At 41.4% G+C, this 21,650-nt stretch overlaps 1 protein-coding gene across 1 annotated transcript; it reads right to left on the reverse strand.

Annotated features, from left to right (window-relative positions):
- Positions 1 to 902: 902 nt before the first annotated feature.
- LOC116708212 (probable G-protein coupled receptor 149) lies at positions 903 to 21,146 on the reverse strand. Its single transcript, XM_032546055.1, has 5 exons — positions 19,495 to 21,146; positions 17,572 to 17,746; positions 16,907 to 17,403; positions 7,193 to 7,336; positions 903 to 3,453 (listed from the first exon to the last, which is right to left on the reverse strand). Exons 1-5 carry the CDS (start codon positions 20,464 to 20,466, stop codon positions 2,947 to 2,949), a joined length of 2,295 nt encoding a protein of 764 aa, XP_032401946.1. The 5' UTR covers positions 20,467 to 21,146; the 3' UTR covers positions 903 to 2,946.
- Between the last annotated feature and the right edge of the window lie 504 nt (positions 21,147 to 21,650).

A 21,650-nucleotide genomic window follows, 5' to 3' on the forward strand; every position in this document is an offset into this window, starting at 1 on the left:
AGGTCCGACTAAGACGAGGACCCCTGAGTGAAGTTGCCCACACTCCACACCTTCTTCTTCAAATCAGACAAAATTGGTGTAAAGCGTTCGTGCTACGTTTGTGCAGCAAAAAGTTTTGTTTGTGCTGCTTTGGCTTTAAAGATATTAATGAAAGTTTAAAGGTTAAAAGGTCACCACTTTTATTAAATCAAAATGACCTTTAAACTTGTATTAATATCATCAAAGCCAAAGCAGCGCAAACAAAACAAAATTGCAGCACAAGCCAGCACAAAAGTTGTCAAGTTGATTGACACCAATTTTGTCTGATTTGAAGAAGGTGGGTGGGGGCGGCTGGTTGACCTTTCATGACCTCTGGAAACATTTCTTAATATCTTTAAAATGGCAGCGGCACAAACGAAAACTTTTGTGCACAAACGGAGCACAAACATTTGACACCAATTTTGTCTTCAACTTCACTCAGGTGAGGAAAACCATCCAGAACCCACTGACCGGACTATACTGCCAGGATTAGCTGGAGAGAGACACTGGGAGTAACGGTTACCCCAAGCAACCTGACGCTGGATAAGCAAGACACAATGAATGGGTTCCCAATCTTTTATAAAAAAAAATAAAAATCACTCTCTCCTTGAATATTGTACATGCAAGAAGGTCCTAAGGTCCTAAGTGTGGCAACTGCTGTTAATTTTCATACAAATGTGACGCTTTTTCTGACCCCAGGGGGGGATTCAACAACCAGAGATGTTGCACGCCAAGGATGTCAACCTCACAACAAGTTAATTAGAGCACCTAATTTCCTGTTTTCCCTGATAAATAATTCAACGGTAAGAGTTTGTATGTTGTTGCCAAATGTGCCCAGAGAAATGACATGAATAAATAAACAAAAGCTGGTGCACAGCCCACAGTTCTTTGAAAACAAGTAGGAGTTTATTGATCACGTGGTTTGTGACGACGCTTGGACAGCAAATGAACCGTAAAACACTGAGCAACACAGATGATGGATTTAATTAGGCTGCGGAGGTGAAGCGCTGCTCAAACTGGCAACCTTTGGCACAATTAACAGTAGAAAAAAAAAAGTTGACACTAAACACAGCTCTACATTCATCATTATTCGTATGCCTGTACATTGTTATTATTTTTTCTCCTACAATCTGCCCCCGGAGCAGTTGAAACAGGAGATCTCAGAAATTGGTGGAGGTAATTTCCTGGAATGAATCTTTAATGGCAGTCTTCAGGAGGAAGGGAGCTATATTTTTTTAGCTCTTTTTTTAGGCTGACGCAACGAGCGACCCAAAAAGTCTGCAAGCGAAATCCACACACACACACAGTCGGAGTGAGGGTGTTGAGTCAAAGCTGAAAATACTGGAGACACCATCGTGAAATGAAATTAAGTACATCTGAATTGTGAGAATAAATTACAATATCTAATTTACTGCTGGAAATGCGAGGGAATGTGCATCGAAGTAATAATGTAAACACTGGTATTACCTATGAGAATAGATAATAGCTTCTAAAACTGTCTTTTGCAGTGATTCAAAAATGGTTATGGAAGGCAGCAGTGCCTTTCTCCAGTACTAAATTCCCGCATGTAGACAGTGAGAAGTCTCACTGAGTCGCTGATTGGATAGGAAGTCAACTAAACGACTCCCCAAAGTGGCACCCGGGTGTAAAGTTATGCGCTGCCCGCAGAAATAAAATACACAGTCACTCATTTGAACGGCAGAGAAGCTGAATGAGGCAGAAAAGTGTTCTGCATACAAATCCCTTTTATCTAATCTTTAGTCATCACCTCGTTCTCTGTTCATCTTTCAACCTGGCCTGGCCCTCGGTACGCGACGCTGACGAGCGTTGAAATGTTTGACACCGCGGCTGGGCTTAAAGGAAAATACGAGGACGGTAAAAAAAAAATAGCACATTCCTTTTCTCAGTGTGACGTGAATACTTTTGGTGCTCGTCTGTCTGACATCACAGCAGATTTGTTCTCCTCCCTAAGCCCCCAACATACACTTGAATGAGTCAGACAGGTGGGCCCTCCCCTCACCGCTGAGTCACCGGTGACGTAGGCCACGTGAGCTGTTTTTAAATGAGACGTGTGATCAGACTTCAGCTTTTCTGAGTGATGTTTTTTTTTTCTCTCCTGCTGCTGAATCTATTCCACAGTGACAGTCTGCCACATGCAAAAAAAAATATATATATATATAAGATGAAATACTGATGATTCTGGTGCCTATTCTGGTCTGTCTTTCTATATCATCTAAGACGTCACCACACTTCAGTGCCTTGGAAAAGTGTCCATACCTGCATAACCTTTCCACAATTTGTCGTGTCACAACCACTGACTTTAGTATCTTTTCTGGTGGCTTGTGGTTGTAGACCATAAAAAAGTGTTGAGTAGTTTGAAGAAGGAAAAGAATACATTCTGTTTGAAAATCTACAGCAGAGGTGGGCGGGTCATTCCAAAATATGGATAATATCGATATCAAGTCTGTATCAGTATCAGATCGATACTAACATGATAACATTGATACTTAAGTTTCAGATTCTTGAAATTCTTGAAAGTCATTTTAAAGTCATTTTTAAAGTCATAATAAGGTTTGTCACTAGGGAGAGATGTGGTTTTAGAGAAAATGTGAAAAAGTTTGAACTGTATGAATACTTCTAAAACGTCTTTTCTTGCAGGCTTATGTTTCTCCATTTAGTTTACACATAAAATATGTATGTGCTTTCACCTCATTTTACCTGAAGAAGAAACACAGGAGTAAGCAAAGAGGCTATTATAACTCTATGAGTCTCTGTTCACATCACCTCTTAGCTCTGTTAAAGCTGTGATCGTAAAGAAACAAAAAAAGATGTGAAATGATTAGGATATTCGTCTTCATGACTTTACTGCCTGAGTTGCTGTTTCAGCCTCCCCCTGAGAGGCCCCTCCTTTGTTATTGTGTACATATCTCACTCTTCCCCCTCGCCTGCCTGCTTTCTGTAAGCCTCATTAAGTAGCTGAATATCCTCATGATACCCTGAGCTCTCCTGCGTCTGCCGCCGGCTATTCTGCCGGTGGGCTTCCACCGTGTCAGGAATAGTGATATTGATGGTCTCTGCCTCGGCGTTGCCGCCGCTGGGGATGAGCAGGGAGTAGGACGCGGTCTCGGCCAGGTCGCACGAAACGAAGCGGTTCTCCCGCCGGGAGTAGCGCAGCGACGGCGAGCGGGCGTGCGTCGAGGACTGGCTGATGTTAGAGACGATGGAGACGCTGTCCATGGCCTCCTCGTTGTCGCAGATTTCCAAAACCTCCAGGTGGATTTTAACGTTGGTGTCTCCCACCACGGCTCCCATGCCCATCCCCATGCCGATCTCCATGCCGACGCAGCTGACGTTCGTGTCCTCGGCGTGGGACCCAGACGCTGGGTCGTCTGCGCTGGGTTCGTGGCCGACGGACTTGGAGCGATACACTTCGACCTTTAAGAGAAAGAGATTATTTAGGCTGTTTACAAGCAGTGCAACATTTCTAGTCGCGTTTCCGTTGACCATAAAATTGCGGCAATGGGGATTACAAAAATAAATTTGCCATAATGGAGATGTGCCAATTTCAAAAATGCTCCGGGATGAGGTGGTTTTGTGGCTGTACCAAAATTAGTGTATTTCGCTAAACTGCAATGGAAACACTTTGTTTTCACATCACACGTGTCAGGTGATCAACAACCGTATGTTACCACTGTAGGAAAAGACAAAGATGACAGAAAGCATGTTTTTTAAAGACTTATCGAGTGAGCAAACTTATTCGTATGTGACTTTAATTGCATTTCTTGTTTAAAAGAAACACCACAGTTTTGAAATTCAATTTTTTGTGTTGTTGTTTTTTTTTTTTTTTTAACTTAAGTGGAATATTGACAAAGTTTTGCACACATTTGAAATGGAAACACTGCCACTGCAAAACTTCCCCTTCTTGTTTCACCAAGATGCTTTAAATAAACTGCTCAAATGCTGGCTGGAGATTTAGAAAAAGTTTCCAAAGGAAGAAGATACCAAGCATATCCTTTTAGTCAATATCCAACTAGTGCCTGGAGACAAACAGCTATGTTTCTATATTTAGACAGGAATTAGGGCAACTTGGTCTTACAAAACTGAAGATAAACAGCAAGCATTTTAAAAAAAACAAAAAACTTCAAGCATTATGCCACTCATGAGACATTTTATTCTTGTTAACAAGACTGAATGAGGACTGCGTTTGAACATTGGAGAACATGGCTTATTACTTGTCAGTGCCACAAAACCTACAAGGCTTGATAGTGCTAACATAAATTATTCCAAATCTACCTGCAGACTCTTTAAAGCAAATACGTCATCTTCCTGACACAGTAAGAGTCTTTGGAAGAAGAGCTTTAAAAGTGGAAAGTGTGGAAAAGAATTTGGAGTAATTTCTGTTATCAAAAACACAAACGCCTTAAATATAATCTTTTGGGGGCAAAAAAAAAAACAAAAAACTTTTTTTATTGGAAACTAACTGTAGATGGGCTTACAGGGTTTGATTGGCATGAAAGTCATTGTCCTCTGAAAGAACTGACAGCGGTGTGGTTCTCTCCTCTAAGGTAAATCCCAAACTAATAAAGAAAGTGAGACTTTCAGCTGCTTTTATTCACCACGGCGATATTTTACACAGCTGCCACAGGGGATGTGAGATAAAAAGCAGGGAAAAGATCACAACATCTTCCTGAATGTGGGCACAATTTCTGTTTTCTCCAACTTTCATTTTTGTAACCAGTGATCACCGTTATACAGGTAAAAGCCAGTAAATTAGAATATTTTGAAAAACTTGATTTATTTCAGTAATTGCATTCAAAAGGTGTAACTTGTACATCATATTTATTCATTGCACACAGACTGATGCATTCAAATGTTTATTTCATTTAATTTTGATGATTTGAAGTGGCAACAAATGAAAATCCAAAATTCCGTGTGTCACAAAATTAGAATATTGTGTAAGGGTTAAATTTTGAAGACACCTGGTGCCACAAACTAATCAGCTGATTAACTCAAAACACCTGCAAAGGGCTTTAAATGGTCTCTCAGTCCAGTTCTGAAGCCTACACAAACATGGGGAAGACTTCAGATTTGACAGCTGTCCAAAAGGCGACCATCGACACATTGCACAAGGAGGGAAAGACACAAAAGGTTATTGCTGAAGAGGCTGGCTGTTCTCAGAGCTCTGTGTCCAAACACATTAATAGAGAGGCAAAGGGAAGGAAAAACTGTGGTCAGAAAAAGTGTACAAGCGATAGGGATCACCGCGCCCTAGTCAAGATTGTGAAAAAAAACCCATTCAAAAATGTGGGGGAGATTCACAAGGAGTGGACAGCTGCTGGAGTCAGTGCTTCAAGATCCACCACCAAGAGACGCTTGAAAGACATGGGTTTCAACTGCCGCATACCTCGTGTCAAGCCACTGTTGACCAAGAAACAGCGCGAAAAGCGTCTCACCTGGGTCATGTTTTCTGACGAAAGCAAATTTTGCATTTCCTTTGGAAATCGAGGTCCCAGAGTCTGGAGGAAGACAGGAGAGGCACAGGATCCACGTTGCCTGAAGTCTAATGTAAAGTTTCCACCATCAGTGATGGTTTGGGGTGCCATGTCATCTGCTGGTGGCGGTCCACTCTGTTTCCTGAGATCCAGGGTCAACGCAGCCGTCTACCAGCAAGTTTTAGAGCACTTCATGCTTCCTGCTGCTGACCTGCTCTATGGAGATGGAGATTTCAGGTTCCAACAGGACTTGGCGCCTGCACACAGCGCAAAATCTACCCGTGCCTGGTTTACGGACCATGGTATTTCTGTTCTAAATTGGCCAGCCAACTCCCCTGACCTTAGCCCCATAGAAAATCTGTGGGGTATTGTGAAAAGGAAGATGCAGAATGCCAGACCCAAAAATGCAGAAGAGTTGAAGGCCACTATCAGAGCAACCTGGGCTCTCATAACACCTGAGCAGTGCCAGAAACTCATCGACTCCATGCCACGCCGCATTAATGCAGTAATTGAGGCAAAAGGAGCTCCAACCAAGTATTGAGTATTGTACATGCTCATATTTTTCATTTTCATACTTTTCAGTTGGCCAACATTTCTAAAAAATCCCTTTTTTGTATTAGCCTTAAGTAATATTCTAATTTTGTGACACACGGAATTTTGGATTTTCATTTGTTGCCACTTCAAATCATCAAAATTAAATGAAATAAACATTTGAATGCATCAGTCTGTGTGCAATGAATAAATATGATGTACAAGTTACACCTTTTGAATGCAATTACTGAAATAAATCAAGTTTTTCAAAATATTCTAATTTACTGGCTTTTACCTGTATATAGGAGGCTGATTATGTCACAGCCATGTGACGAAGGATGACCAAATTCAGAGACTCCTCCAAATTGTTCCGGATTTGAAGGATGGGTCTGGTGCATCCTTTGCAGCCCACCCTATCGTAAGACTCATGGTGGGCCAAACAAGAGATTTTTTGTTCTCGTAGCAATGGGGGAACAAAGCGAGAGAGTGGGAGAGGAGCACAGTTTTAAATTTAAGCACGTTCAATTCTGTCGGTACAGAAATGAAAACCTTTAAGCCGTTGGGTTGTTAGGATTGTGTCATTTGCATAGTAATGTTTTTATATGTATACAGTGTTTGTAAATACCAAATATTAACTTTAATGACTGAAAAAGGATTTTAAAAAACTATTACAAAAATACAGAAAAAATAATTTCAAGCTCAGTAGTTTCTTCTAGAATGATCATGGATGTGTGTGAATGGTGTCCTCATAGTTTAGCAACTTTCAGCTGTGCTTAGTTGCTCTTTTTACTCTCTACAGATTTCTCTTAACATGACAAAAAATAGAATTACAGAGAGCGGAGGGTTCAACCGGGATTTGAACGGAGAGCTGCAAAACATGACGCAAGCCCTTTAAGACCGAAACATTAGCTCACACTCATAGCTGAGTTAGCCAACGGATGTCGTCGCAGTTGTTTCACCATTTCTTAAATGCCAAGTTGATTAAATAAGTAAAGAGACTATTTATAAAACAAAGCTAAGGCTAAAGCACATACCAAGTAAAATTCATATAAAATGCCAAACATTTTCTGCAACAAACTGCTGAGAAATGGGAAACGAAAGCTTGTCATCCCATAAGATTTCCAGTACGAGACAGGGCCGAGACTCTTTACCTTCTTGGCATTGTTCGGGGAGATCTTGAGGCCGTCGCTGCTGACCTCATAGGTGGAAAGAGAGAGCGTCTTGCCTGTGGGTGCTTGGAGAGACACAGTGCCCTGAAAGGCGCACAGAGGTATAGAAAGACCACCTGAGGACCTCTGCAAAGGAAAACCACAGAAAACGGTGAACGTATTTAGCTTCCTCATTAGACTGGAAGAGGGTAATTCAAGGAAAAAGCCGTACATTCTCTAACTAGACTCTATTAAAATGGGGTATGCTTGTTGAAGAGTGTACAAGGTGAATTTATGTTTTTGTGTTCAGTTAAAAGATGTTCTTCAACGTACTGTACAGCTTCTGAGAAATGTCACAACAAAACACCAGACTTGGCTTTATGGGGTGTGTGTTTTTATTGATTGCGGACGGTTAGTCAAATGTGACACCGCATGGGAACACACATTTAAAAACCGTCCTCGGCATCAAAATTACTACCTGTTTTTTGATGGAAGGAGTTTCTCAGTCCGACTGTACAATGTCTTGGTTTAACACAAACTGGGAAATACACAAAGCAGTGCAATCTCCTCGATTTTTGCAGCTGCCTTGGCTGCTGATATTTGTTTTCTTTTTGCACTGGAGTCATAAAGCAATTTGCAGTGAATACATGCGGGAGCGACCCGGACCGTCAAGTCAAGAAGCACCTATTTTTTCTATCATGTCACGTCTGTTCTCTAATCAGCGACAAACGCCAATAGGATGCAGAAGTGATAGAAAAAGAAAAAATATATATATTTTAATAAACCCTCCTTGTACACCTTTGAATTTTTTTTATGTATTCTTTTGCTTTGTTTGTTTTATTATCGCGTAACTCTGGCTGTGTTGATGCGAATGGGGGGGGAAAAAAGTCATTCAAACGTTTTATTTATTACATTTTTTTTTACTGTTACTATTATGCTCTCTAGACATGACATGAATAGAGAAACTGACATTTTACAGGTAGAATTTTTTGAAAAATGAATGAATAGTTGCTTTGTGTGGCGGCAACTAAATGGAATAGAGAAAATCTTACTAAAAATCTTAAAAAATATGATTTACAATACTTTATGCCCGCATTTAAACGAGCATGTTGTGTCCAATAGACAAAGGTAGAGCAAAACCTAATTCATACATAATTTATTAATAAGACTCTTTGAATAGATTGCATTAGTGACCCTTTATGCACAGTTATTAGAAAGGAAGCAGGTAGAAAGAGAAGGGGTGGGAAATGGAGCAAAGGTCCAGCTATGGATGAATGAAGAACTATATCCTCATCACGGCACCGCCCTGCCTCTACATGACACACGGCCCCAATAATATGCAATTTAAATGCAAACATCAGCACAGAGTGATGCTGGAGTTGCATTTAATAGCCATCGCTTATATTTGACATCACATAGAAACAAAAGCAAGAACACTGAGGGGGATTTTGAAAGTGGTGCAACCTTCTCCGGTTTTCTGCAACTGCTGAACACCAACAATTTGCTTTACTTCTACAGTGGATTCATGAAGGAGGTGAAGCTAAATGTGAGCAGATCGCCTATCGGTTTCTCTCCTCATCCACAAAAACAGCTATAGGATACAACGAAAGTTTGTTCTGCTTTAAAAAAGTTATAATTTCTTTCATTAAAACCGCAAGTAAAACACTGCAAACAGCTGTGTTGCTATGCAAAATCCTCAGTGAACGAGGGAATACGAGTTTTGCTTTTTTTTTATTACTGCAAGCACAGAAACCGACTGAGAAAAGCATTTTAGTTAGCATACAGAAGGGTAAGAGCAAACAAGCAAAAACACATGGCAGGGTGGCCGAAGAATGCAGCATTGAAGAGTTAAAAACTCTGATGCATCCCAACGTTACAGGACAATGGCCCTTGAGCCTGGACGCCTCTCCTCTAATGTGATACCAATGGATAAATTCAATTTTACCATCTGCCATCCACTTTAGAGATCTAATTGATATGAGTCATCGTAAACCAAACAAACACACAAAAAAATCAAATAAAAATGTCTCGCCGATGCCTCTGCTTCAGCAATAAGTCAAGTTGTGTTTTGACATCACAGCTCAATAAGAGCAGCAACCAGTTCACATTCGGACTTCATTCCTGCTGTTCAAAGGGACTGAAACTGGACTGTGTAAATGATGTCCAGTAACTGTAGATGAATGTGTTTCAACTCGTATTAAAACCCTCATTGCTGCCAAAATGAGATTTATGACCTTCAGATATTGAAAAGACTGGACCTTGAAGCACAAATCAGCTAAATTGATGTACAATTTTGCTGATGTCAGATTTTTACAACTTATTTTGCTATTGTGTTTACAGTTTTATTCAGGTTTGATTATGTTTATCCCTCCCGATTGTTTATTTTGGCAGAAAATTAGCCCTTAGCACATGAAATTTTTGATTTTTATTTTTTTCCAGATAATTTCTTTAAAACAACACACAAGGTTAGCAGGGAACAGGAGATGAAATAATGCGGCGCACGAGGAGAGAGACGTCTACAGGTCTCATTAAAGCTCTGAATTATTAAAACAGATGCTGAATGTGGTTATCTGATTGAGGCTGTGATGATCAACAGAAAACAGGGATGCTAGTGATCACATTCACTCAGATGACAAAGCCGTAAACACATAGGGCTGCAAATTTTACAGGCCATTCTGAAAGAAGCATGAGATTATTAGAATGTAGCGTTCTGCTTTCAAAGTAGGTCCAATGACGGCTGGGAATGAGTCCAAGAAATTAGCTTTGAGGTGAAAAAAAAAAAAAATGATTTTTTTTCTCCCCGAATATTTTAAAGGAAAACATTACTATAACTGTTCAGTAAATATTTACATATAATCATACAGTGCAGTCTTAATCTTAATCTTAACCTACTGCAGAAAGTATTATAAAACTTTGGTTTGGTTTTTATTGAGATGACGATAAAAAAATTTAAAACTAAATTTTGCTCTACAAACAAAACTTACCTATTATCAAATATGCTCCCTTGTCATACCTTTTACATTAAGTAATGAAGAGGTCAGCTACACTTTAGCATTTAATTATAGAGATGTCTTTAAGCGGAGCAATTTGCTTACTTTCTAAGCTAATTATTACATGATCATGCTTTGTTTTGGTATGAATCACTGGTGATTTAGTTTGTAGCACAGGGTTTTTCCAGTTCCAGTTGACAAAATTTTAAGAAATTGTTGTGTGACTGCATCAACACTTTGCATTGAATGTCATAAATGTTAAAGGTAAGTGTTTCAGCTGCTCTCTTCAAACCTCTCAACTTTAACAACAGCCTTCTGGGCAACGAGCACGTCTTGTGAAACAGTTTAGCTTATCTAACCATTTTCTTTATTTATGTATGTGCAAAATTGGATTCCACCGAATAAATCGAATAAATCATTTTTTACTTTTTAACAAAGTTATTTTCATACCCTAAAGAAACACATTGCTCCAATTTTGTCTGCTGAAATAAAAAAATAAAATAAAACTAAAGAAACCTTATGAGGTTTTGTCCACATTTCCTCTTCTAAGCACAGTTACAATATTGTTTTGGTCAGGTAGAAGGATAAACAGGAAATACGTAAAACAAAGACAAACTCCAAAGGACGAACTCTAAAAAGGCTTCAAAAACCCTGGAGAAAGATCAATCAAGATTATTTTAAAAGAGTACAAGAACATTTGGTGCCATGGAGGCAACGTTTAAGAAAATTCGAGGGAAAATTCACATAATGTTGCACAGTTTTGTTTTGTTTTTTGTCTCACAGGATGAAGGGTTCAACTACCTCCATTTAGACTACTTTTCCTTTGCTCCAATTTTACAACTTTCCTGACTGAAGTGATATTAAGCCCGTTTGTGTTTTTTTTTTGTGCGTGTGTGTGTGTTAAATTCAAATGTTATTAGAGGAGCCATTTTTTTTCCAGGTTTGGATGAATTCTATGAAGAGGGAAACTGACTTTCAAGGCCTAACAACTGAATGCACATTGGATCAGCACATCCCCTGAGGGAAAGGGTTAGTAAGTGTATTTCAAGCTTTGTGCTCGGTAATAGAGCATAAAGTCACAGAGGGGGTAAATATGTCTTTAAGCTTCGATTCTAACTCTCCCTCTGGGGGCTGAAGGCCACAGGCTCTGGCAGTGAGGGGGGCGGAAAGGTGCCGGCTAATGACATCTAGCCTGCTAACGAGGAAGAAAAATACAGCCAATGCGGGTACTACATGTACCGCTGTGAGTAGTGAGTAGTACTTCCACATGTATGGGCTCCAATCAATGGTTAAGCCTTAAGGAAAAAACAAAACACAAAATTCCCTGTTAAAGAAGCCCAGAAGTAGGACACACACTCGCGCACAAAGACAAAAACGACACACTGAGACGTACAAGTCAGCAACGAGAATCTATAACTTCTACATGATGCACAGTGAGTGCTGAAGCCAAGCTGCAGATGCATGCTCCGTGGATTTCCACCCTCTGGCGATTTTCGAACCAAAAACACATTTCATACTTGCAAGTGGAACAGAGACGGAGACTTGGAGATAACGTGTGCTCGTGAGGGTTTGTACACGCATGCATGCATGCTTGTGTGTTTCCACATTCTCGGAGCCGTCCACACGCAAACAAACAAAAAAAAACGGGCTAATGGTGTTATTTTTTCCCCCCACAAGTTACGAGTCAATTTCAAAGGGTGCTGCTCTGCTATTTCAGGAGCAGATCGAAGCTGATCTCCCATCTGTTTCTGTTACCGCCAATGCCAACATGCATTAATCATCATACTTTTACCGTTCTGCCCTCGTTTAACTATTTATTTGAGTCTCAAACACACCGAGAGATTTAAGCTTTCGCCATTATGAGAGCGTAGCATGCCGACAACAAAGCCAGAAAGGGATTCAAAAAGGTTCAGCGCTGCAAGCGCGAAAAAAAGCAGGTGTTAAACATACTGCCATTAAGCCAACATTTCTATTTTTTTCTCTAGTGTGTCATGTTTAGGTAGGGAACCCACATGCAGAGACTTAAGAGTTATTTTAATGATAAACAGCAAAATGCTCAGGAGACGTCCATTGAAATCCAAGGAAAACAGCATGGTATGAAGATAATGCAGAGGACCATGCTGTATAATGAAAAACGATGTGGATATACAAGCATAAAAGTGCAATATTTCTTCCCAGACATTTCAGAAAGGGAAACTCATATATTACATAGATTCAACACACATAGAGTGATATATTCCATTGTTTCTTGTAATTTTGACGATGGTGGCTCACAAGTAATGAAAACCACAAATTCAGTGTCCACAGACAATTTCAATATTGTGAAAAAGGTTAGTGGTGTCACACCCCAATCAGTTAATTAACTCTAAACACCTGCAAAGGTTTCCAAGCCTTTAAGCGGCCTCTCACTCTGGGTCAGTCGGCTACAAGATCTTGGTCTAAAAAGCTGTTGTTGAAGAAGATGGTTGTTCACAGAGTTCTATGTCCAAACATATTAACAGAAAATTGAATGGACGGAAGAAGTGTGGTAAGAAAGGTGGATCACCGGGACAGAGAACCGCAGCCTTGAGAAGATTGTTGACTGAAATCCATTCCAGAAGAGCCACCAATTCTAGACATAGGCTATAAATGCTGCATTCCTTGAGACAAGCCACCCCTGAACCAGAGACAACATCAGAGGCATCTTACCTGGGCTAAGGAGAAAAGGAACTGGATTTTTGCACAATGGTGTCCAGAGTCAAGTGTCCAAAATACAGTAAATTCTCCATTTCATTTGGAAATCAAGGTCATGAAATCTGGAGGAAGAGTGGAGAATCCAGAGAATCCACATTGTTTGACATCCAGAATGAGGTTTCCACAGTCAGTGACCGTTTGGGATGCCCGTGTCATCTGCTGGTGTCGGTCCGCTGTGTTTTCTGAAGGCCACAGCATCTAATAGGAATTTCTAGAATACTGCACGCTTCCCTTTGTTGTATGGAGATGTTGATTTTACTTTCCAGCTGGACTTAACAACTGCTCAGACTGCCAAAGGAACCAAAAGCTGGTCCAATGACAATGGTGTTCCTGTTTTTGATTGGTCAGTCAACTCCTCTTTTCTGAACCCTTTAGAACAGGGGTGTCAAACTCCAGTCCTCAAGGACCGGTGTCCTGCAACTTTTCGATTTGCCTTTGCTGCATCACACCTGAATAGAATAATTATGTCATTAGCAAGGCTCTGGAGAACTGATCTACACAAGGAGGAGGTAATTAAGCCATTTCATTCCAGTGTTTTGCATCTGTGACACCTGTGCTTTAGAAAATCAATGGACTGTTAAGATGAAGATTAGAGAGGCACCTGACCCAGAAAGGCAACTATCAAAGCAATCTGGGTTTCCACAACACCTACGTAGCACCACAGGCTGATCTCCTCTATGCCACGGTGCATTGATGCAGTAATTCATGCAAGAGGAGCCTCAACTAAATACTGAGTGCATAGAAATGTACATAGTTTCCAGAAGGCTGGCGTTTGCGCTTAAAACATCAATTTCTCATTGAACCAAATATTCTACTTTTCTGAGTCACTGGATTTTGTGTTTTCTTTAGCTATAAGCCGTGGTCATTTAAAATGCAACAAAAAGCAATAAAAGCTTGAAATATGTTAAGCTGTGCAATAAATCTCTAAAATCACATTTTCACTTTCTGAGATGACTGGAAGGAAATATTGCTCTTTTACACAAAACAAATTTTTATCTTAGATGCACTATGTTAAATCATAGAGGCAAATATCCATCCATCCATCCATTTTCTGTTCACCCTTTGTCCCTAATGGGGTCGGGAGGGTTGCTGGTGCCTATCTCCAGCTACGTTCCAGGCGGGAGGCGGGGTTCACCCTGGACAGGTCGCCAGTCTGTCGCAGGGCAACACAAAGACATACAGGACAAACAACCATTCACACACACACTCACACCTAGGGAGAATTTAGATAGACCAATTAACCTGACAGTCATGTTTTTGGACTGTGGGAGGAAGCCGGAGTACCCGGAGAGAACCCACGCATGCACAGGGAGAACATGCAAACTCCATGCAGAAAGACCCCGGCCGGGAATCGAACCCAGGACCTTCTTGCTGCAAGGCAACAGTGCTACCAACTGCGCCACTGTGCAGCCTAGAGGCAAATAGGGAACAGCAAAGGCAGAATGCAGCAAGAAGATAATGATATTATAGGGCAGTGGTTCCCAAAGATTTCCTGCCTCCCCCTATGGATTACAATAAAATCCCCCCCAAAAAGAAAAAAAAAAACATCTGGGCACACACATCCTTCAACCAGACATAAACCTATACACATATTTTGTTTTCAAACTCCACTGAAGTTTATTTCAAACTTCAGGTTGCAACAAAACACACTACAAACCATCTTTACAGTGAAACACTTTCGTGTAACTTTTTTTAATACCGCTTCCCCCTGGCCCCTGCAATGGCACTGCGCCCCCCCAAGGGGGCGTGCCCCACACTTTGGGAACCACTGTTGTAGGGTATGGCTGTGAAGGAGAGCTAAAGGCAGACTTGGGAAAGGTGAATGAAAAATACTGGAGAACAACTTAGACACAAGGAAACTACAAATGAAGTTAAAAAGAACCATGTCAGAAAAATCAAATTCAGTCAACCCAAAGAACAGAACTTAAAAATAATTTAACAACAAGGAATAAACGGACAAGGACATGATCAGAATGCAAAGAAGAAAACTTAAATCTAAACCCAGAAGGATCACGACAAAATGTTGTATTTTGTAAGTGGAAAGTAATCCTGTGTGTAAATTAACCAATATAATGTCTCATTTGGAGAATTAAGTTACTGAAATTAAATTTCAATCTATTTTATTGAATGCGTCTATATAGCTTTCCACTTTTAAGATGAGTGAAATTCCTAAATGAATCAGTTTTTTTTTTGTTTTCCTCACTTTTTTCAACAATCACAGAGAATTCTCAGGTGAATTCAGGCACGTACCTTTCATTGACAACAATCCCAAAGCCATAAATCTGAATGCCCTCCTCCTGAATGAACTCCCCTGAGTAAATCAATGAATTGAGCAGAGCCGTTTTGGAGTCTCAGAGCGGTAATGAACTCAATTCTGCCTTTGAAAGACAGGTGTGCATCTGATAGCGTCCCAATCAATCGCTCCATTAGTTAGGATCTGTTGCCGCTTGCTACAGACAAAGATACCTTGGGAAAACCATGGCTGAGAAGCATGGAAGGGGAGAGAAAACAGGGTAAACAAGGAAGGATTCAAGCCCACTTTTATCTAGAACGCAGGCACAGCAGCCTGGCTGATCATCTACAATTTCAAAAGGCGTAAATGCAGATTTGAAAAACAAGCCCAAAGACATATGAACCAGCCCAGAGAAAGTCAGAGGCATTCAACAGAAAGATTGTTTTATTTCCTTTTTTAAACAGCCTTACAAAGCCTTGAAAACTGATTAACATGCCTTGGACTTTCCCATGTTTTGCTACAAAAATTGTAACGTGCATAACTCAACCTCATAAACTTCTTTAGCTATAAGCCATGGTCATTTAAAATGCAACAAAAAGCAATAAAAACTTGAAAATATGTTAAGCTGTGCAATAAATCTCTAAAATCACATTTTCACTTTCTGAGATGACTGGCAGGAAATATTGCTCTTTTAAGCAAAACAAATTTTTTATCTTAGATGCACTATGTTAAATCATAAAGGCAAATAGGGAACAGCAAAGGCAGAAACGAACTGCAATAAGGAGTTTGTTGTTCATTCTATCTTCTGAAAAAGTAAAATAGCACAACTGCAAACTGAGCAAAATCAGTCCATCCAACTGAACTGACAAGGGCAAGGGGAGAAGCTGGTTTTAAGGAAGCAGCCAAGAGGCACATGGTATCTCTGGAGGAGCTGCACAGATACACAGCTCAGGTGAGTAAATCTATTGACAGGACAACTATTACTTATTAACTCCTCAAACTTGGCTCTGTGTTGAAGAGTGACAGGAAGAAAGCAAGTGTTGAACACACTATTCCCATCACCATGGGACGCTTTTCTTCGGCAGAATCAGGGAAACTGGTCAGAGTTGATGGGAGAATGGGTCGAGGTGAAAACAATGCAGGACAATCCTCGATGAAAATCAGTTTGAACCTGCAGAAAGTTTGACAGTAAGTCAGGTTTTTGTCATCTGGGTGGTTGTCCATGTCGCCCATATCAGAAACCGCCATTGGTTATGAGAGGAGGCGGCGAAACATGAAACTGCTGCTGTACAAATTACTCAAAAGGTTGTTGCTACGGTAACCAAAGAGTGAGTGAGTAACTTAATGCCAGAGGTTGAGAGGCTTAATTCTTTCCCCTGCCTACATCCCCCAGAATGCTCTGTGGTTCTGGAATAGAGTTCAGTAAAACGACTGAAATTGTTACTGATTTATTGTCCAGCTCTAATAACCACTTTTTTTTCGCACAATCATGCACTACTTCCTGTTGGTCTATGACAGAAAACACAAAAAAATACATAGGAGTTTGTGGTAGTAATGTGACGTTTTGCAAAAATACTGTTGCAATATGTCGATGTTTGAGCCTTGGAACGCTAATCAATAAGAGATGATGACCTCACCATATTTTGTGAGATGACGGTTCCTGTGTGTGTTAACTTTAGGAAAACAATAGCCTGAATAATAATAATAATGGTAATAATAATAACAATAGGGTTTTAAAAAAAGCAACTAGCCACTCTGTACCTGTCTGGGCGTTCTCTCTGATTTACTTCGGCACCACTCCCAGTCCGTCAGCTCGATTTTCCTGCACTCCTCGTGCGAGAGCCTCCTCTCCGGTCCGTCGAAAACCGACGACGAGTCGTTCAGAGCGTGATCCTTTTCCCGCAGGTGGGAAGGCAGCGAGGGGACGCAGTGGAATTCCTCATCGTCCCTGTGGTTGACGTGGGGGAGAGCGGGATGATCAACCAGCGGGCCCCCTACGCCGGCCTCCAAGAAGAGACCGGCGTGAGACGAGCTGTCCGCCGGCAGCGAGGTGCTGAAATCAAAAGTGGGGCCCAATCCCGAGAGCCCGCCGGGTTCCAGCGCGTCGAGGCGTGCATTTGGGAAGTCACAGTTAAAAAAGCTGTGATAAGTGGGTTTTTCTATAGGAGGGCTGCTCAGAGACTTGGTGGCATGTGACAGCTTATAGACTCCGTAGCCTTGCTGAAAGGAAAGGTTGAACTCAAATCTTCTTTTCATCTCTACAAGGAAGACAGAAGAAACATAAATAAAAACCACACACACACAAAAAAAATAATACAAAATGAGAAACTTGAAGCTTTCTTTTTCTCCTTTAAAACCTTCCATGAGTCATGGTTAAAGTTTTATTGTGCTCGAGCAATCACGATTGTTAGATTGCGTCTTTGTACCTGAAGGCTCCTGTGCCCGCTTGCAGTTAATGAAGCAGCCACACGGCATATGGATCCAGCGCTCCGACAGCACAAACAGGGGAGTGACCGCAGGTGCAAGCAGAGTGAGAAAGAAGCTCAGGGTCTCCAGAGAAGAGCTGCGCGCGTTCACCGCATGCCGTATGAGGACCAAAGTCTGTGAAAGCGAGAGGGAAGACTGAATTAATTCACCCAGAAGTGAGATATACAAAATGCATGAGGAGTTGGCAGGGAAGGAGACACGTGAATGGAGGGGGGTGGGGGGACACACAAAACCTTCATCAACGAAAAAGGCTTTTTAATTTTTTTTTAATTCATTGTGCTTTTGTTCATTCTACCTGACCAAAAAAGAGTCACACATGGATATGTTGTGGTTCCGTTTTAGCTTTTGGAACAGCTTCAGTTCTTTGTGGCATGTAAACAAAAACAAACTAATGTTGTCTGAAATAATTTTTCTCAAGGATATTGTAATAATTATTGTACTTGAACAGCCCTCTCTAGTTCATCCCAATTATTCTAATATTTTACATAATCACTTTTACTATATGTACTGTATATGTTATCTTATTTTATACCTTCTTAAAAGGGACTTTGTTAAATTGAATATGGTATGGTTAGTGTGTGCACTCTCTATTGGCCAATCCATACAAGAAAATGACCTCTCCTGCTCACCAAACATTATATGACCTGGCCATAAAAAGGATGAAGCACATGATATTGCAGAACCTGAATATGATCGACTGAGTAAACCTCAGATCACGATTACAGTAGAGTAGGCATGATGCCTGCAACTCTATACCTTACAAACTGAAGTCTTTTTTTCATTAATTTGTCTAATAAGTGCCACATGATTATTTTGCCACATGGGTTTTCGTTCACTTTATATACGCATTTACAGATACGCTACTGAGATGCATTCGATACTGTAGCACTCATAATTTTAATCTCATGGAAAATAATTCTATGGAATATGTATTACAAGTTAGAGCCACCCTATATCATGCACATACGTGCCACTGCAATAGAATTTGAGTAAATGTCATATTCCTGAATCTCATGCTGCTCTGTGCAGGTGCTCTGTCTGCGCTGATGAAGATTCATTCACCTTAACAAGCTGAATGCTCTAAGTGGATTTGACGGCAAGGCGGTCTGATCTTTTTTCTGCTGAATTTAGTTAATAGATTTTTGACAACTTGGGAGACGCTCTCAGACTCTGCATAGGTCATTGAACTTTCAACCCCAGATAATCAGACAATTATTAAGTAAATAAAGTATTGCCAGAATATTGGCTCCAAGGGAACTGAATACATTTGCCCGTCCAGAGCTGGTCTGAGTTTCAATGAGGCCCTAATCATAACTTCACTTGGGGCCTCAACTCCAAACAAACATTATAAATACATAGCAGATGATAAATTATGGACTCTATAGGCCATTTCTTAAACTTACTAATTTGGTCCGGCAGTTCTGTCCAGAGTGTAATAGGAAAAAAGATAGAAACTTATGTATTGAAGAGCTTGCAGTTAAATTAACTATGACATATGACTCAAGCAGAGATAAGCAGCAGAAATGATTAAAGTGATGACAAGTTAGCAACAACTGTGAAACTATGGGAGGCTAAGAATTAGACTGGGTTATGCTTGGACCAACACTGTGCAGGAGACAGATTATTTATTTATTTATTAAAGACTTTTTGGGGGTTATCAATTTACTTTCACTTCGCAGTTATGCTTTTGTGTTAGACTGACACAAAATCATATGAAAATACTCTGAAGTTTGGGGGGTTTTAATGTGACAAAATGTGAAATGTTTTGAGGGTTCTTTTGGGAAGCACTATAGTTCTTGGTAGCGCAAGTTACAAAGATGTTTTTTTTCCCTTTGTTTCTTTTCTTTAGTAATGCTGCTTACCATCATCGGCATCCATAAAATGACTCGAAGAACCGCCAGAATCATGGAGAAGCGCTTCTGCGCGAGCACAACAGGTGTATCTCCGACGGAAGCCCCCCTACGCCCGCCGGCGGACACAGGGGAAAGGCCGCTGTCCTCCTTCTCCCTCACCCCCGTCCCGCAAGAACTCGGGCTCAGCTCGTTGTACGCTCCGAAACTTCTGTCCAGACTGTCCCGGGAGAACGACGACGGGAGCTCACAGAGGTGAGCGGAGCCGCTCAGTCCCCTCGCCATGTCCAGGTAGCTCGGGTAGAGTAACGTCCTCTGGGGCTCTCTGGAGCACAGCAGCTGATACGTGAGGGGAATGAAGAAACCCAGAAAGCCACAGAAGCACAGGAGATACAACGAGAAGAGCAGCAGGGTGTAAAAGCTGTCGCTCTTCGGGAAACAGCCGAGAGAGGCCCGCGCGAAGCTGCCCCATCCGCACAAAGGTAGCACGCTCACGGTCAGGCTCACCGCCCACACGCCGCCGATAGCCCACATGACTCTCAGCGGCCGGCGGACGGACTGGAGCACCCCGAATCTCTTGGTGACATAAAAAGTATAGGCTGCTATGAGGCACGCCTTCATGTTGCTGGAAACCCCCTGGAACACGTAAAGAAGTCCGGACAGAGTGCACAGACCGCCGGACCCCTCACCCCGCCGGGTCTCCCACTGCAGGAGCATGAAGAGGGAGAGGGGGACCACGCTGAGCAGGTCGTCCACCGACATGGAAGCCACTATGACACACAGCGAGGTTTTCCTCCTCATCCGGAGGAGCGAAAGGAGCGAATACACGCCACCAACTAAGGTGGCGGCGGCGATGGTTACGCACAAGCCGAAGAGGAGAATCTGGATCCGTCTCTCCATGCCGGAGGGGTCCGCTTTGTCCGAGCTTGCGGTGGAGAGGTGGCTCTGGTTGGGCGCAGGGGAGCTCTCGTGCGTCGTTGACATTTTTTTCCCCTTTTTTTTTCCCGGTTGATTTTAGTTTTGACTGTTAAAAACAGACTGGTCAGCTTGTAAAGTTTGATTTGCAGCTTGTTTAAAAAAAATATATATATTTTTTTTTTTAAAAATCACAGTGGTGTCGGTGGGAGGAAGATCAGAAAATCAGAAAGCGCACCATCCCCACTTGCAATCCATCCGGGGACGCGCGCCTACCCAAACCTCTCCCCGTCCTCTGGATGTGGAGTTCCGCTGTTTTTACCGTGTCGGCTGGCAGGAAGGAAGGAAGGCGGGCAGGCAGGCACTTGTCTTCACCGCACACACAGCGTAACCGGAGCATCTCTCTGGTTTCCAGCGGTCGATTTACGCGCTGTCGTCATCACCGTTTCCTATCACGGCAGTCATTTGGGGAGGGAGCCTAACGCGGCTCCACTACCAGCGTGGAGCCGGTGCATTAGACAGCTGTTTCATTTATGGCAGGAGTCTGTTCTCGGGTCAGTCCAATACTGACACCGCAAGCAGGCTGAGAGGCATTTCGCCACATCTGCATACTAATGAAAGAGAAACATGGGCGATTTTTAAAAATCTGTCTGCACATAAAGAGATAAATGAGTTTGGATTTGTGTTCAAGGTGACCAACATTTTGCCCTTTTAGTCCACGTGAACGCTCACAAATCTACATGGTTTTTTTCGTGTGATTTTATTTTTAAAAAACAATGCAAGGTACAAGAAAGGGAAGAGGAATGCTCAACAGTATTCAAATTTTACCCAGTCTTCTTTGCAAAATAGCTGAAATTCATTCTGATTACAAAAAGCACATCTGTAAATATTGTTTTCTTTGTTTTTAGTTTTAAATTAGATTAAAATCTAGACTGTGTGGATGTGGATCTAAAACATTCAGCTGCCCCAGCTGGACAGTGTTTTCACTGGGACATTCAGTGTTAGTTTAATTCCACAGGGTAGCCAAAAAAGTTCAGTTTATTCTCATCTGACCCGAAGACCTTTTTGCTCATGTTTTCTGAATATTCATGACTTACAGGAAACAATAAACTACGACTTCTTATGACGTTCTGTCAAGAATATAGAGCTTTTTTTTTACAACCCTTTAATAAAAGTAAAACTTCTTGAGTGCACACAATAGATTCAGCCACCCGAGCTGTGGACGTTAAAGGTGTGCAAAACACCATATAATT

The sequence above is a fragment of the Xiphophorus hellerii genome, chromosome 18 (genome assembly GCF_003331165.1).
Source record: "Xiphophorus hellerii strain 12219 chromosome 18, Xiphophorus_hellerii-4.1, whole genome shotgun sequence".
Lineage (NCBI taxonomy): Eukaryota > Metazoa > Chordata > Actinopteri > Cyprinodontiformes > Poeciliidae > Xiphophorus > Xiphophorus hellerii.

Coding starts and splice junctions, on each gene's coding strand:
- LOC116708212 (XM_032546055.1), bottom strand. CDS start 20,466: ATGTCAACGACGCACGAGAGCTCCCCTGCGCCCAACCAGAGCCACCTC. Junction 17,404..17,571: donor GCGGGCACAGGAGCCTTCAG/GTACAAAGACGC, acceptor TCTTCCTTGTAG/AGATGAAAAGAAGATTTGAG. Junction 3,454..7,192: donor CCCCGAACAATGCCAAGAAG/GTAAAGAGTCTC, acceptor TTTCTCTTAAAG/GTCGAAGTGTATCGCTCCAA.